Below are 15900 nucleotides of genomic sequence, written 5' to 3'. Positions count from 1 at the left end.
ATTTTTTTCCAACATTTTCTGTGACAGCAAATACTTCTTAAAAACTTGAGACCACTTGCTGCTTGCTTCTTCTCCTGTAAAGTACCAAAAGCAGTAAGGCTTGGTTTTCCTTTCACAGCTAGAGAACTATAGTAGAAAAGATTGACAAGGTACGATGTGCTTGTTTCCATGTGACTTCAAGCGTTCAAGCCCTTCTTAATAGTAGGTTAGCTAAATAGCTGTTAGTAAAAACAGTTCAGAATAATCCAGTCCAAAATGATCTCTCTATTGTTGCTTCTGTCTCAAAGCCTTCTTCCTCAGCAAAAAAAAAGCTTAGAAAAATATTTCAATACTTTTTGAAGAATAAGCTGAAACAATTCATATATAGCAGAAGAGCATCAGTGAAATTCACTCCCTCTAATCACCCCAAAAAATTTCCATTTTAATTTGTCTTTAACTTCTTCCTTCTTTTTATAGTTCTACATCAAACTATATTCATTTCCACTGGCAGTTTTTAAGCAGGATGAAGTGACTTGAGAAGAGTGTTCTTGGCTTTTGTGAACTTTTCAGCTTCATGGTGTTGTTTTAACTTAGTTTTGTGAGTTCATTTGTTTTGGAGGTTTTTTTAATATTTTTATGAATTTTCGTCCTGGCATTGTGTTAATGAGTTTTCGAATAGTAAGAAGCCAAGTTTCTCATGCTTGGAGCTTTAATACTGCTTTTTCCTCATATGAAGAAGGCCCAAAAAGTTTGTGTCCCCAGAGAGATTTATTCAGCTTGGAAAAATCTTCCTTGATTTTGCTAGAACATGACTTTGATACGCCAGAACCTGGTGAGCACATGTAAATCTTAGAAAGCCAAGAGGAACTGAAAGTATATTGGAAGATTAGTAGAATTCAGAAAGGTCAGGACAAATTAGAAAAATTAGATGCAAAAAATAAGGTGAAATTAAAAAGACAGTATATGCAAGGCCACACAGCAAAATGCTGATCAGGTTCACAAATAAAAGATGCCAAACAACTGGGTAGGGGTAGCTTAAAAAGCAGGAGGAATGTGGAGATAATGAGCTAGACACAAGTCAACAAATAGTGAGCTGTTACGAAAAAGGCAAGCGTCTTCCTGAGAATATACCAACAGGGGGATGGTAAACCTGCATCTACATCCTGAGTTTGTGCCTGGTTTTCAGTACTGCACTCAAACACGCGATTCAATATAAAGAGTCCAGATGAGAATAAAGAGAATAATAGGTCTCTAAAGTGTTACCGACAAGGAAAGATTGTAAAGGAATTCATGTTGTTGAAGTGAAAGAAAATATGAACTGAGAATGTAAGTATTCAACTACATAAAAGGAGAGCTGTAAAGAGGAATGCATCGCTTTTATAAGGCAAAAAGTAATTACCCCAAATTTTATCACAGGCTGCAGAGTTAGGCATCGAGGGGCAAAGAATTACAATGGAGATGATAAAGCTGTGGAATAAGCTGCTGTGAAGTCTCCACGTTTGTGGGCCTTTAAGAACAGGTTAGATGACATCTGGGAGAAACAACATCAATGTAGTGATTCTGCCTGAGGTTAGGTCCTTCTCTTCATATGGTCTGTGATTAGACTAGCAAGTGCAAGCTATCTGGGAGGAAAGGGAGAGGAAACAAAACCGTCCCTACAATTGGAAGCACGTGTGAACTCATTTTAAAAAATGTAAAATTAAAGCCAGATAGTCACCGTAGTTGGTTAGAAATCACTGCCTGTGCCTTAGCTTGACTGTTCTTAAATTCAGTAGTTCCTAACAAAGTGTTCTTACAGGTGTGGTTTTTTTCTACTAATATTCAAATTGGGGGTTGTATACATTCAGGTTTGTCAACTGTGTTATTTCCCAAAATACTGCACAAATATGGATTATTATAAGGCCCGTTATATGGTTACGTCTACTAGATTCGCCGTCCAAACAGGTACATCCACACGATGTGAGTGACATTCAGGCCAATGGAAAAATGTCAGCCAAAATCCAACAATAAACAGCTTTCTCCATGCTGTAGTGCCCCTGAGCTCATTCAGCTCTACTGTTTCTATTTGTGCTGCCTCATGTGATACCAGCATAAATATCTTTGCAACATACTCCTATGCTTTTCAGCTCAGAGCTAGGTTAAGCTTCCAACCGTGGTGCAGACATACTGAAAGAAGGCTTATTCCTTTAACTTTTGTCATGTTAAATATAGAATATGTTTATCGTGTCTCTCTTCAGGAAGACATCTTCTAACAGCCAATGAATAATCAAGCCAAAATAGAGGAGGTTAAGTTGTGCTCATTTTATCAGTATGTTCAATTATTTAAATTGCTAATTGTCATTTTAATATGTGCATATTGGGAATTTAGCAATCTTTTCCCATAAAGATGATTTTCAACTGGCTTAGTATAATGAAATCTTATTGCTTTCACAACCGAAAGCTTCTACAGCTTTTTAAGTCACTTTTATTGCAATTGGCTGGTGTTATAAATTAGATTTTCAGGTATTTTGATTATGAAGGGGAAATGGAGTTCAGTTGACTCTAATCAGGGTTCCTGCCTGCTGACCTGGTTACCTGTGCCACTGCTCTCTGTCATCCTCTAAACATCTGTTCTTTGACCCATTTTCCTTGCTGAATTTGTTGCTCCAGGGTTAGTTCTCATTCCTGTCCTCCGATACTTAAGGAAATAATTGACCTTTTAAAACAAAATAAAAAAGTTGTGCTTGAATTTCCTATGCACTGTGAACACCCTATAACTTAGTATAAATAGTGAATGGAATGGTGTTTCAAGACTACTATTTCTGAAAAAATTATATTGTTTGATTTGACAAATGCTAAGCCTTATGAAGATTTATAATGATTGTCAGCTTTTGCTGAATTCAAAAACTGAGAAAAAGCACTTACATGTGAAATTGTAGAAGTATATTGTACTTGACAATACCTACCCTTATAGATAAAGAGTTAAAAAAAAATATTTGCTGAAAGGCATAAATTAATTTCAGTAACTACAAAGGATGTTCAAATTGTAAAAATAACAGAGGAAGTAAAAGCTGTCTGGCATGCCAAACAGACTTTAATGTGATTATTAGGTACAGGTTTTTTAAATTAAAGGCAAAGAGATCTCAGATTTCATACTTGTGAAGTAATATCATTCACTTGTCTTACAGGATTTAAACTGATTCTGTTTGCTCCTGCAGTCACTAATCTCATGCATTTGTGTTCCAAAACCAGACTGATTGGGATTTGCTGCTTGTATAGAAAAACACTAAGGTAGACAGCAAAACAATAGACACGTGGATATATTTAAGCAGACATTCTGAATCATCACGAAACCCAAAAGCATAAGGTTTGGGGGGGTGCATATTTTGTGGTGTCTCTCGTATGTCCAAGCAACAGTTTCATCCTTTAAGTCTGACTGCTTGAGTTCATACTCATTGTACTTTATATGCCATTCTAAAATAATTTCATATTTTTGACAAATGCAAGCTCATTACCTTGCCAGCAAGAAAACATCTGGATGAGAAATGAGCCACATGTAAAAGTTCATGAATTTATTAGTTTTTTTGCTTCTGGGGATTAAGTGTTTTCCTAAGTCTGTTTTACTTTTCATTTTGTATACTATGTCTGTGTTAACTCAGTTATTGTGCGGATATTCTGAAACATTCACCCTTAGCAGCTTGCATATATTTATGTAATCAATACTTTTTCCAGTTGCTTATTGAAGTATAAAGACCTAGCTCTGGATTGAGGTCCAAAAGAGGTTATGAATATCTAAGATGGGATTTAGATTGTATGTAGGTCATGTAGATCCCTCAATCTGAGAGTGAAATCTTCAAAACACCTGTCTAATCCCACAGACACACCAGAAGGTCTCTGTTGATACTTGGAGAGGAGGAAAAGGTGGCTGCTGTTTACAATTCCCTCATTGCACAAAGTTTTATTCTGTGCAGTCCTACAGTTGCCCCTACAGTTTTTGCAGAATTGGGCAGCAAATACATCTTACACCCAAATGCAAAATGGATTGATTTCCTTCTCATAAAACATTCTTCTCACTTAAAGGAGAAAGTTTTTTACAGAAGGCAGCGGGAAACCAACTTTTAATTCAAACAGATGTTTGTGGGGTGGTCAAACCAGTGCTGCTGCAACTTTTCAGGGTGGCTTGAATTAATGTAATGTCACATGTACATCTTGGTGAGCTGGGTTTGAATTCCATTGCAGAATTCAAATTTTCTGACTCTCAGGAAAGGTGATGCATTTTGCATCAACAGTCTCAAAGTAAGATGTCCAAGCAGTTGTTGCAATGAGCATTTGAGCTAAACTCCTCTCTTATGTGAGTACCAACAGTATTGACTGAAGACTCTCAAACGTGGATTTTAACTGACCAAAAAAAAAAAAAAAAGAAAAGAAAGCCCAGTATGAAGTCTCCAGCATCATGACTATTCTAGTTGCTGAGTTCTTCCTCTTTCTGTGGCCTGGAAAAAAGGAGTAATTCTTCTGATGCTTTAAATTAACTACTTGGGCACTTAAACTAGAGAGATGCCGGTATTCTACATCTGGTGATATAGGCTAGGTTTGCCTTTTTTGCAGGCCACATCTTAAATTGCCTCATAATTAAACTCACAGTTGAGGGAATTTCTGTTGAGGTAGCTACCTCTTCTCCATCTGCTGTGGGCTAAGTTCAGAATCACACAGGGCTTCAAAGTCCATAACCATAAGAAAAACAGTGCCGTTGCTGGCTGCATCTGGTTGGTCTGAGCAAATGCAGTGAAATTCATAACATAGTTCTTTCAAGAATAAAAGCATGTTGTCCTTAAAATACTCATTTGCTATGTTAGCATTAAATCCAACATGTAATTTACACCATGGATAAAGACTAGTTATGTTACATACTTTTGGGAATGTAACAATCTACTAAGCAAACTGTTATAAGCAGTGCCAAAACAAAGGTACATCTTCTGATCTGAAATATTTCATTTCAAGAGATCTGGCAAGTTGCAAATTAGGGCACTTGCAGAAATGAAGTATGATTCGGCTTGATGCTTCAGTATTTGAAGTTTTGCCAATCTGTAAAAACCTGAAGATAATTTTAGCAGCCCTTTTAGTGTATGTAAGGGAAGGCAGTTGATAAAGCAACAAATTTTGAGTCTGTCACATGAAGATAAAGAAATGGGTTGTTATTGTTGTCTGACTTGGGTCAAACAGTTCTTGATACAATTGTGGTTGCTATGATAAAACTATTTAGAGCTAGACTGGAAGAACAACTCAGTGCAGCAGGTGGTATTTTCGTTATAAGGGGAGAACTTCAAATGTGGTAATCTATTCTGTGCTCTTCTGGAAGGTTAGATCTGCAAAACCCTACTACTTTGACAAAGACAGGAAGGCATTAAAATCCTTCTGTATCTGTCTTTCCTTTATCAGAAAAATGTGATTATAACTCAGATTAGCCCCAAAGATTCAAGAAATTTCTCATTGCTGCATATTAGCCTCAACTACTCACAGGCTGTCTCCACATTGGTTTTTTTTTTTCCATAATTCCACAGATCTTGGTGTTTTTGCAGGACATAGCTAGATGGATACAGGAAGGTAACAACTGGGTGAACAGAGCACTGCTGCTGGGACAGCAAATTTCTGACAGTTGATGGTGAGAAGTTGTCAGCTTTAGCAAATATTTAGAGAACTCCTGCTCAGGAAGATGCTAAGAATAGTAAAAAATTTTATCAGAAGCTCCAGTTTTCAGTAGCACAGTAACCTCATCCTTCCTTGCAAGAAGGTTATATACACTTGGGAAGCCGAGAGACAAGGGTTATTTCTTCCTCTACAAACCCCACATTATTTTCTCAGAATGTTGTCAGAACCTGAGAGATTTGTACTTTTGTAAGTATCTGGTGTAACCCTAATAAAAATCCTATTCAGAGAAGGAATCCTATTCAGAGAAGGAAGGTAGATTGTTGCCCACAGGATATTGCCAGGAGACAGCAAAATGGCAAAGGCTTGAAAGCCCCGTTGGTGGGTGCCCTGCAAAGCTGGGCTGGTCTTGGTGCCGGGAAGGGTCAACTGAAGTGATGGGCAGGTGGCTGCTGCTGTGGAAATGGGGAGTTGCCCTTCATCTTCTGCAAAAGGGCTGTTTCGCTCTGTTTGGCATCAGTGGGATCACTGTACCTGGTTTTACAGGGTTCTCCTTCCAGGTCTGTCACAGTTCCGTGCCTTTTTTATGCCTGCCTTCCCTGCAGGATGAAAAGCAGCCTCTCATTCACGTGACAGCAAAATTTCCTTTTGCTTGTGCTACTGAGAGTCTTCTAAGCTGACTCTAAATAATTTTTTTTTTCTCCTGTCCCATCTGAAAGAGGTGGCAGGTGTCTGGGATAACAAGAGATTGAACATCTGGATGGTCACAGTGAGGAATGTTTTTACTGCTAGGTGCCTTGTCGAGTAGTAGCTAGTCTTGTGTTCTGGACTAATTGTCAGCCGTAGAGGAGGAAACCAGCTCTGCCTGGCTTTCATCGCATAAAATCATCCCACTAATCCCACTTGCTTTCAATAAAATCTTTTTGTAGCTGAAAAGCTATTGAAACTGAATTCAGAAGGGAGTTCCCAGAAGCAAACTGTTCCTGTGGCTTCTTTCTGTATGATGGTTTGATTCCTACTTCTACTTTGGTTGCTTTCATCCAACTTTTTCTCTTTTTTTGGTCATCTTGCTCTGTCTACGAAAATCTGTTTCGCTGTGCATGTGATTACCTGACTTTATTTGTGACTTCTGTTATCCCTGGGGACTACAGGGACGCCTAGGTTTTTTTGGGCATAGAAACAGCAACATTTAAAGTTGATTTCCATAAAATAATGGGAAAGGGAACAGACACAGTGTGTCTGTTCAGTAGTACAAACACTTGCAGGAATATGAGATCTGCCCTCTTCTGTTTTAAATCAATTTCACAGTCTTCATCCTTATTATTGAAGGTGTCCCCAGACCCAGAATTTCTTAAGGGCTGTCTAATACTCTGGTGAAAGCCGTTGTCAGTAACAGCAGGCTTTTAGCACAACTTTTCACAGTCATGATAAAAACTCATAATTTAGTATACGTTAAAACTGCAATTTCAAAGCATTATGCAGGAACAATCAGCAATAATAACTAGAAGAGTAATTCTCAACTGCTTCATACTTTGAATAACAGTATTTCCAAGTATGTTGTCTGTTACCTAATGAAAAAGTAGTAATAGAAGCGAGTTATGATAAGAAATTGAGTAGAGAAAGCAATGGAGCAACTTAAGTTGCATTTTTTTTTTAAAAATCACTGTTAAGAACTAGCTAAGTAGATAACACTACTCACCACTGGAGAGGAAACTTAAATTTATTTTAAGGATGTCGGAAAGTATGGAGGAACTGGCAACAGAAGAGTCTGCAAATTTGAGTGGCAAGAGAAAATATTAAACTCAAACAGATCAAATTGAAATACGATTTCATATGTTCCATAGGTTGGATTCTTAATAATCCTTAGTAGTTTAATACTGACATGTTATGATTCTTGCCCTGTGTCAGCATCTTTAATAGCAATGACAGTTGAAGCTGATGGACAAATAAATCTTAAGTCTAAATAAGTGATACCTGAACTCCAAATGAAAAGAGATGGAGTAAACATGAACTGTACATAGCACCGGGTAAAGGACTTGCAAAATCATCCATATGAAGAAGAAAGCTGACCGAAAAAAAGAGAATAAAAGGCAAATAATCTTCTCATGTAACCTGTGAATGATAGTAAAGCTGCGAGTAAGAAGTGTGATGAGTTGTCAAATTTATGTCAACTGAAGGTACTTGTTTAGTGTTTGAAATTGTAGATTTTCAGTATCTAAACCATACAGGCAGTTGTTATTTCCAGCTTACCTGGTGAATGTTCAAATTGAAACTCCATCAAAATATGGACAGATAGAATGCCTTCAAAAGAGGAAATAGTAGATGTGATAAATGAAGTAACTTTCTACAAATGCTACATCTGGGTCACCAAGTTATTATGGCTGAAGTTATTAAAAATAAGATAACCTATGGCAAAACTGTTATTTCTGAATTCTTTAGGGGAAACTCATGGAGGAAATGTGAAATGCCAGTAGGATCTAGGAATAAACCAAAATCCTTTGCTGTTCTAGTGGAGAAGGCAGGTTTAGATGCTAGTTCAATTAGATGTAATATGCAGCAAAATTTATATCTATTCCGGGATACCTACACTAACCTAATTTGGGAAGGTCTGTCTTGTAAAGGAAACTTCAGTCCACCTTATTGATTTGCACCACTTCAAATGCAAAGTTTATGTTGCATGTGTAGTCTCAGTTTGAAAGATAAGATGATAATTGCCAACCTCTGGAAACATCAGAGGTTCACCATGGAAAACACCAAACATTGGCATTGAGGTGGCAGCTTGGAATACCTGTCTCTGTCTTTGCTTGCAGTTTATGCTGCTCTATTTTGTTCAAGGAATCTTTTCTTCTCTCTTTTTCCTGCCTCCTTGGCCTTATGAGTAGGCTGTAAATCTTTGAAAGAAGTACTTAAAAATAGAAAAATGGTTTAGAAACAGTTTTCTGGAACACATGAACATGGATAATGCCTTCTTATAACTGCAGTGAATCCACTGCATCATTGCAGTAAGCTCTGAAGGATCAGCTACTTGTTTGCATGACAAGTTCTTCTCACTCTTTTCAAAATAATCTATTATCATCCAGTTTATATAACATAATTTCTACTTAATAGATGGATAGCAGAACACCACTAAGGATCCGTTCTGTTCAGCAGTTAAGAGTGAATTCCCCTCCGCTCAGTCTGTTGAAGCATTGGCCCTATAGAGACACTCTTCTAATAACAAAAATGGAACATGAACATTTTAATTTGGATTATTTTAGACTATAAACTCTTCAAAGAAGACAATTTCTATTAGTGGAACACCTGTTTCAAGGAGGATCCATCCTGTTGTTTCAAAATCAGGATCATGCAAATCACAGACAGAACTGTTAGTGCTGCTTGAAATTATCTGTTCATATATTAGTATTCTGAGATTTCTCTTTGAACAATTAAAACTTTATCATACTGCAACAGTAGAAACTGCAGTTTTCCTATGCCAGATGTCTACATCTGGGTAAAGGTTTTGGTTAATTAGAGTTGGGATTTTTTTGTTCATGGAGTTTTCATCTAAACTTAATCATCCCAGAAAATGAGGCTTAATTTGTAGGGAAAATAGACCACTTTGCCTTGTTAAGTCTTGCTGTCATTTCGTTAAGGAGATGCACTTGCCTGTTTTTAAAGCAAAGTCCTGCAATTTCATGGGTGAAAGGGTGAGTGGGAGGAACCGAACAGACTAGACTAGAAGCAGACAGTACCAAAGTATTTTAACTATTGAAGTACTCACTTATGAATCTTGTCATGGAACAAAAATCCTGAATCTTTATATTTTATTCTTCTTCTTTCAGCAAATAGCTGTATAACCCCCTGGCTGCTCTATATAGAGGATAATTGTTAGCGTTAGCTAAAACAGCAGAGGTCTGTGCTGTGGCTCTGAAGGTCTTAATGACTCATATTGTGGGTAAATATGATCCCACGTGGAGGAATTTTTGACTTTGTAGGTGATGTGGTTTTTTTATTTTTGCCCTGGGTGGCACACTGGCAAGTGCCTTACACTGAACGGATGCTAATATCTGAAATCCCAGGTTCCAACAGCAGGAAACACAGGATGCCCATCCCAGGTAGTACCGGTTCCAATTCAGTGTGTTGCCTGTTTACATTTTAAGTTTTGTTTGCATGGCTCAGGCTACTTGATTTCAATTTCCAGCTTTTTCACAAAGACCTCATATTCAAAAAAACTGAAGTTGAAATCTGGTATTCATAAAATAATTTCTGTAATTAAAAAGTGTGTATATTTCTTTGAGTGCTACATTTTGAGATGCTTTTATGTGGCACTTGAATTTTGGACTCTGGATCACTTGATATAACACAGGTGCTAAGTGATTAAAAGGATCTTAATTTTAAATGAAGCCTGTCTTCTGTGTTATCTATAGCAGGGTCTAGAGATTTGGGATGGGGAAGCCCCTTGTTCTGGGTGGGGAGAAAGCCTTGTTTGTTTCCCTCCACCAGATTTAGCATTTTCATTTTTGCTTAAGTTACTTTTCTCCTAGGACACAGATTTTGGTATCCACGGAGAGGTTGAAGCCGGCAGCTCTCCATCTTTTGGATTCTCAGTAATAAACAGGACTGCAGGCCTGTCTGTTAGTGTGCTTCATCATCCGGACCTACATGGGTTATTTCATTCTTTTGTTCAGTATTGAGAAACTAATATATAGAAGATAACTCACTTGTTTCCTTTCCCCCCTCTCCTTGTGGTATTTTTAGGTTTAGAGAACTGGGACTTAACAATGAAAGAAAAATAAAATTTTACTATCAACTGTGACGTACTGTGATGATAGTAATAGAAATGTGTAGCATTGTTTACTTTATTTTAATAAGCTAGGAATGTTTTAGAAAGCAAAAAGTCTAGGAAGTTACTTTTTGCCAGTTTGGGATCCATATGTGAACAAAGCCAGCAGAACACCATCAGCCTTGCCATATTTAATGTATGTTCAATGTTGGTATTTTGCAGGAAGTTGCTAATGAATTATTCAATAGCCTCAATAACGTAATTTTTTTAATAGTCCTTTTTTGTTGTTGTTGTTTTCATGCAGGTTACCATGAAAGCCAAACAACTGAAGGATTCTGTTATGTATACACCAGGTGTGTGCTACTGGGTCCTCACTGATGCTTATAGAAAGCGGTATATTTGGATTATAGCTTTGCAAACACGGTGCGTGCTGTGCCTTTCAGGGTAGGCTTTGCAAAGAGAATTTTGCAACCTTGCCTTGCTTTGAGCAAAGAGAACCGATGGGTATTCTGAGGGAATGTTTCCCTTCAGCTACATCCTCCCAGCCTTTCTTATTCGTTTTTTTGTGGGTTTTGTTCGTTTGTTCAGGCTGTTCTGTTATGTTTGTTTATAGCAGTGTGGTAATTTACTGCTACTTCACATATGCCAGATAAGCTCATATTTGTCAAAGTTCTTTGCTTTGTAACAAATACCTTGATTTCTCGATAAGCATTTTCCTTAAGCTCATAATCCAAAAGAGCTTTTTCTCCTCTCTGCACTATTCTGGGTACCTTTTATTTGCGGGCTGTTCCCTGCTTGTTTGTGGTTTGTTCTATTTTTTAGAAGTGTAACAACCATACTTGTAACAGGTATCATTAGACTCTCCGAGCTTAAAACGCTGGCCCAGAATTCCAAGAATGTCAAAGTCAACGTGAATTTGCCAGACCACATAATCACCCAGCGAGAAAGGGAGGAGGAAGAGGAAGAGGAGGAAGAAGGGAACTACGATCATATCCCAGAGCAGATGGATGTCCAAATAGACCAAAAGGAGACCATTGTAAGTGAAACTAGACACCGCAAACGAAAAATTGTCAAAGCACCTGAAGTGACTTTACCAGCAACGAAAGAGGTACCAGAAGAGAAGGGCAGAGGAAGACGCCAGAAAGATTTTGATAACACAGAGCAGGAGGAAGAGAGTGATGATGAGAGCAGAAAAAGAGAGAAAAGCCGTGCCCCGGAAGAACTGTGGACTCAAAACCAACAGAAACTTCTTGAAATGGCCTTGCAGCAGTATCCAAAGGGAACGTCGGATCGCTGGGATAAAATAGCAAAATGTGTTCCTGGAAAAAGCAAGGTATGCGTAGTTTTGTTTGACGTATAGTATAAATTTGGGGGGAAACACATTTTCTACCGATTTATGACTACCTTAAGAACTGAGGGTCCATGCAGAAAGGTGAGGTCTTTACTTAGCCTATCGGTCCGGGTATAATCAACCTAAAGAGCGTTACTGCCATGTTTGTTGATTTTATTTAGTATATAGTTTCATTTAATTCCGTTTGTTTGATCTATTACAGAAAATGTTGAAATACCTCCTGTTTCATTTAAAATACCTACCTCTCCTCTGCCTTTCAGATCTTCAATTGCAGGACAAATTAGATTTTAAAACAAATTTTGATTCAAAGTTAGTAACCAAAAGCTGGTGAGCCGCTTTGCTTACACTTTTACAGTACCTTTCTCAACCCATCTCAATGAACAAACAAAATAAGTAATCCAGCTGCGTTAAACGCTCAATAATCTATCTAATGTTCTTTTTGTAAGTATAATCTTTTTAAAATAGCGTTCATTGTCATTGATATAGTTTGTCTGTACTAGATTCCATAATAGTTGTGATTGATAGCTTAGTTTGCTTGCTTCAGTCATTGTAGCTGCAGAAAATCCTGATGTTATTTGTGCCAAACGCAGTGTGAGAGAGCAGGAAACGTGGGGGGGATTTGCGTAGGTCTCTGGCTCTGAAACAGTTCAATAGTATCTGGAGTCAGTAGGCGTTAGTGACTGTAAAGGCTTGTCTTAACCTATCTGCAGCGTGGCTCATACCAGAATAACTGCTCTGAAATAGATTTTGCAATACAACTCTAATAATTGCATTTACAGCCATTGTCAAGAATGGGCAACTGCTTTTTTGAGTTTGTGTGCTCTTCAAAGAGAGAAATTATCCACTAAGAAACATAAATTGCAAGTTCATTTATCTAATCCACTCTTCACTAGATGTAGATTCTCCTTTTGTGCAACTTTAAAAAACAAACAAGCAAAAATCCACCACCAAAACCAAAAACACTCCCCCCAAAACTCCACACAACCCCCAGAATCTCGCTCTTCTAGAATGAGGTAGCCTGTATAGAGTTAAAGCAATACTAACGTATCAAACTTTTAATTAATGCTTTTGTTTTTCCTTTTAGGAGGAGTGTATAGCAAGATACAAGTTGCTTGTTGAACTGGTACAAAAGAAAAAAATGGCTAAAAGCTGAATGTTCTGAGCAGAAGAGATGTAGCTCCTCTTTGTCAAAATGGGGTTTTAAATCTCATACGCAGGAAACTGCATTTTTGTACCTCAGTATTTCTATACGTCATGTGCCTTAGTAAAAGAAAATATCAATAAATCTTATACCATCTTACCTATTTTGTGTGTTGAAGAATGAAGGTGTGTTTTTGTGTTGGAGAGCTGCTTATGCAGATGCGTGATAACAAAGTTTTAGAAATTAGTGAACCTTCAGGAAAACCCACACTGATAATTGCATACTGGAACCGGTGGGTTACAGGTAATGAATATACAGAATATAAACAATTTTTAAATGTTGTTTTGAGAGAAAGAATTGATCTGCAACTGTTAAGCAAGGATGAGAGTATTGGAACTCTGCACTCAAAATATTTTTTTCTTTCTTGCAGCTATAAATAGCAGACAATGTGCTTACAGGTGTGTCTGCTGCTACACGAAGTGCCTATTCATTCTAACAGTATTTGGAAATAAGCAGTATTTCTAATCGTAACTTCCACATACATTTATACGCACCTGCAATATAATTCGTTTTTTCTGAACCCTGCAGACTAATACACTGTGCTGCTGTTTGGTAAAGTTGAAATGGGTAAGAACACTAAAGGCCCCTAATTAAGGTATGCAAGGCATATACTTCATGACTGGATTTTAAGTACAGACTAGGACTTAAAAGCTAACATTATTGTGCAAAGACTTCTCATATCTGGGGGGTTTTGTATATGCTGGATTCAATATAGTTTGATTTTATATTTGAAGAATAGGTAATAAGGGTTATTCATGGCTTGCTATTTTGTTTTTCATAATTTTGGAAAAGTTTTACAAACCATAAAATGCTGGAGTAATGGGTACTTATTAGGCTGTAAATGATATCAATAAATCATAGCAGTGATTATAGTCTTTTGCAAGAAACATTAAGGACTTTTCTAAAGAATTATTTACCACTTAAATTCTGATTTAATACCAGGATTCTAATAAGCTTTTGAGTTTTAGTTCAAAATTAAACTGAAAAAATCAGAGGACCATATATCTGAACTCAAAATTGGAGCTTAGTGGCCTGAAAATCTCTGTTAACTTTGTGCCATTTACACTCTTGATTTTCTCCAGTAATTGTTTGCCAATTGTGTTGCTTTTGACAGATCAGAACTGCACAAACTTCATCTCATTCCCATAAAACTTTAACGGAGAAGTAGTTAGGGAAGATGACAGTGTTCTGTATTTGTTCCTTACCAAGTGGAAGGTTTATGATTGGTTTTGGTCATATATGAAAAAGTAATTTCAGTTGGTAGAAATAAGGATACTGCGGAGTATTTAGTAGACAGAAAATAATGCATCTAAATTTTCTTTCACAGAGAACTTCACAGGTTGACTGCATTGGAAACTAAACATACCTAGAAGCTGTACTATGATCTGTGTGTGCTAATTAATGAAATAGTAATTCTGTGCTACTAATGCACCTATGAAGGAAGAGTGAGATGTCTTCAAGAGATACCAGGAAATCTTAACGTTAAAAAGGTATTAATCATCCAGAACGCTCTAAGATGACTATAGCTTCAATGCCAGATAGTTGAAATGGCTACAAAGAAAAGCTGGTAAAATGGTTGGGTGAGTTGGTGAAAATTAACTTGGCAGAGCGTTGAGAGGGCTGGGGTAGAAGAACACGAGCGAACGGAGACGTATTTGTTCATGAAAAAAATAGACTGGTGGATGGAATATTTCTGCTCTAAGTAGTGAGGCTCTGAAACGGCCTTCTGCAAACAGGCAGAGAAGTGGAATATGAAGGGCAATGAATGGTAAAAGGGAGCTTGAGCAGTTTACTGTGGTGGCAGCTCTGGTTACGTGTAACTTGAGGGCTGGCCTCGGGGACCATTCATTCTGGGGCATGTTCTTGCGTCCCTGTTCAGTTTCTTTGAATGGAAGATCCGATTCTCATCCCGGTTACGCTTAGCTGCTCCGGAAGGGTATTCTATGTTTGATTTTACTGTAAAAATATTTTCTTGTGAGTCATTTTTAAAATGAAAATCAGAATTTGAAATACTATGTTCTTACCCTAAGGCCTAGGGTATCTTTTTCAAAACACACCACCAGCCTGTATACCTTCAAAAATGGAGTAAAGCTGTACCTTGGTGTGTCTCTTGGAGAGAACCTCTTTAATGGTCAGAGGATGAATCCCTCAGACGAGAGGGGGTGTGTTCAGTAAAAAGAAGGGCAAACAGGAATAATCAGCTGTACTGACAGTAGCTGCCAAGTAACTGGAGAAGTAGCAGATCTTCGAGAAGAGGATTTGTGTTTCACTATATTTGTGAATATATAGTGAATTTGTAATTCGCTATAATGCAATAAGCTGGTAATGTCTCACTGTTCAAAAAACAAACAAATCAACAAAACCAAGTCATGGGAGAGTACAGCCCCTGAGGGGAGGGGTTCCGCTCTGGGTTTACAAGTCTTCACCTGGAATGCTGTGCCTGTTTGGTGTCACGCTTCGCAGAAGATGCAGACCCTGCAGAAGAGAGCAAAGAGAAAGATCCAGAGTCTACAAAGCCTGGTTTGCTGGGAGGGACAGAGGAATTGTTGGTGTTTGCTCTACACTAGAGAGGCAGAGAGAAATCTTCAAGTCTATAGGGGGGAGCTTTGCACTTGCTCCATCTCTATGTCTCTGTGATGTAATTAATACAGAACTGTTACGTGTCTGTTGTGGCTATGAAGAATAAGAACGGGCTCACTTTGGAACGAGAAATAGTTTAGTTAGATATTGGGACAAAAAAGCCAGTGGCAAATGTAATAAAGACTTGGGAGGACTTCGACACCTTTATCATTGGAAATCGTTAAAAACACGTTAAGAGTATCTGCTCAAGACTTGCCCATATCACTGCTGTGTGTGTGTGGCAATAATTACACGCTGCCTGCCAACACCTTCCCCATCTCTCCACCCCAGACTGTCTTTGCGGGGTCTAAGGAAGAAGGATGAGCACCAATTACTGGTAAGAAACTTTTATTTTTCCTTGTT

The 15900-nt window shown here is 37.8% G+C and overlaps 1 protein-coding gene across 2 annotated transcripts in view; it reads left to right on the top strand.

Moving 5' to 3' along the window:
* Nucleotides 1–13017, top strand: part of DNAJC1 (DnaJ heat shock protein family (Hsp40) member C1) — a 109015-nt gene extending 95998 nt beyond the window's left edge. For both annotated transcript variants that reach the window (XM_054190452.1, XM_054190454.1), the window contains exons 10-12: nt 10671–10719; nt 11215–11699; nt 12802–13017. In XM_054190452.1, the coding sequence (XP_054046427.1) occupies nt 10671–10719; nt 11215–11699; nt 12802–12870 (603 nt within the window). In that variant the 3' untranslated portion in view covers nt 12871–13017. The remainder of the gene's footprint in view (nt 1–10670; nt 10720–11214; nt 11700–12801) is intronic.
* The last annotated feature ends 2883 nt before the right edge of the window (nt 13018–15900 follow it).

The sequence above is a fragment of the Rissa tridactyla genome, chromosome 2 (genome assembly GCF_028500815.1).
Source record: "Rissa tridactyla isolate bRisTri1 chromosome 2, bRisTri1.patW.cur.20221130, whole genome shotgun sequence".
In the NCBI taxonomy this organism is placed as follows: domain Eukaryota; kingdom Metazoa; phylum Chordata; class Aves; order Charadriiformes; family Laridae; genus Rissa; species Rissa tridactyla.
The sequence above is the reverse complement of the archived record's forward strand: the minus strand, read 5'-3'. Positions and strand labels throughout refer to the sequence as shown.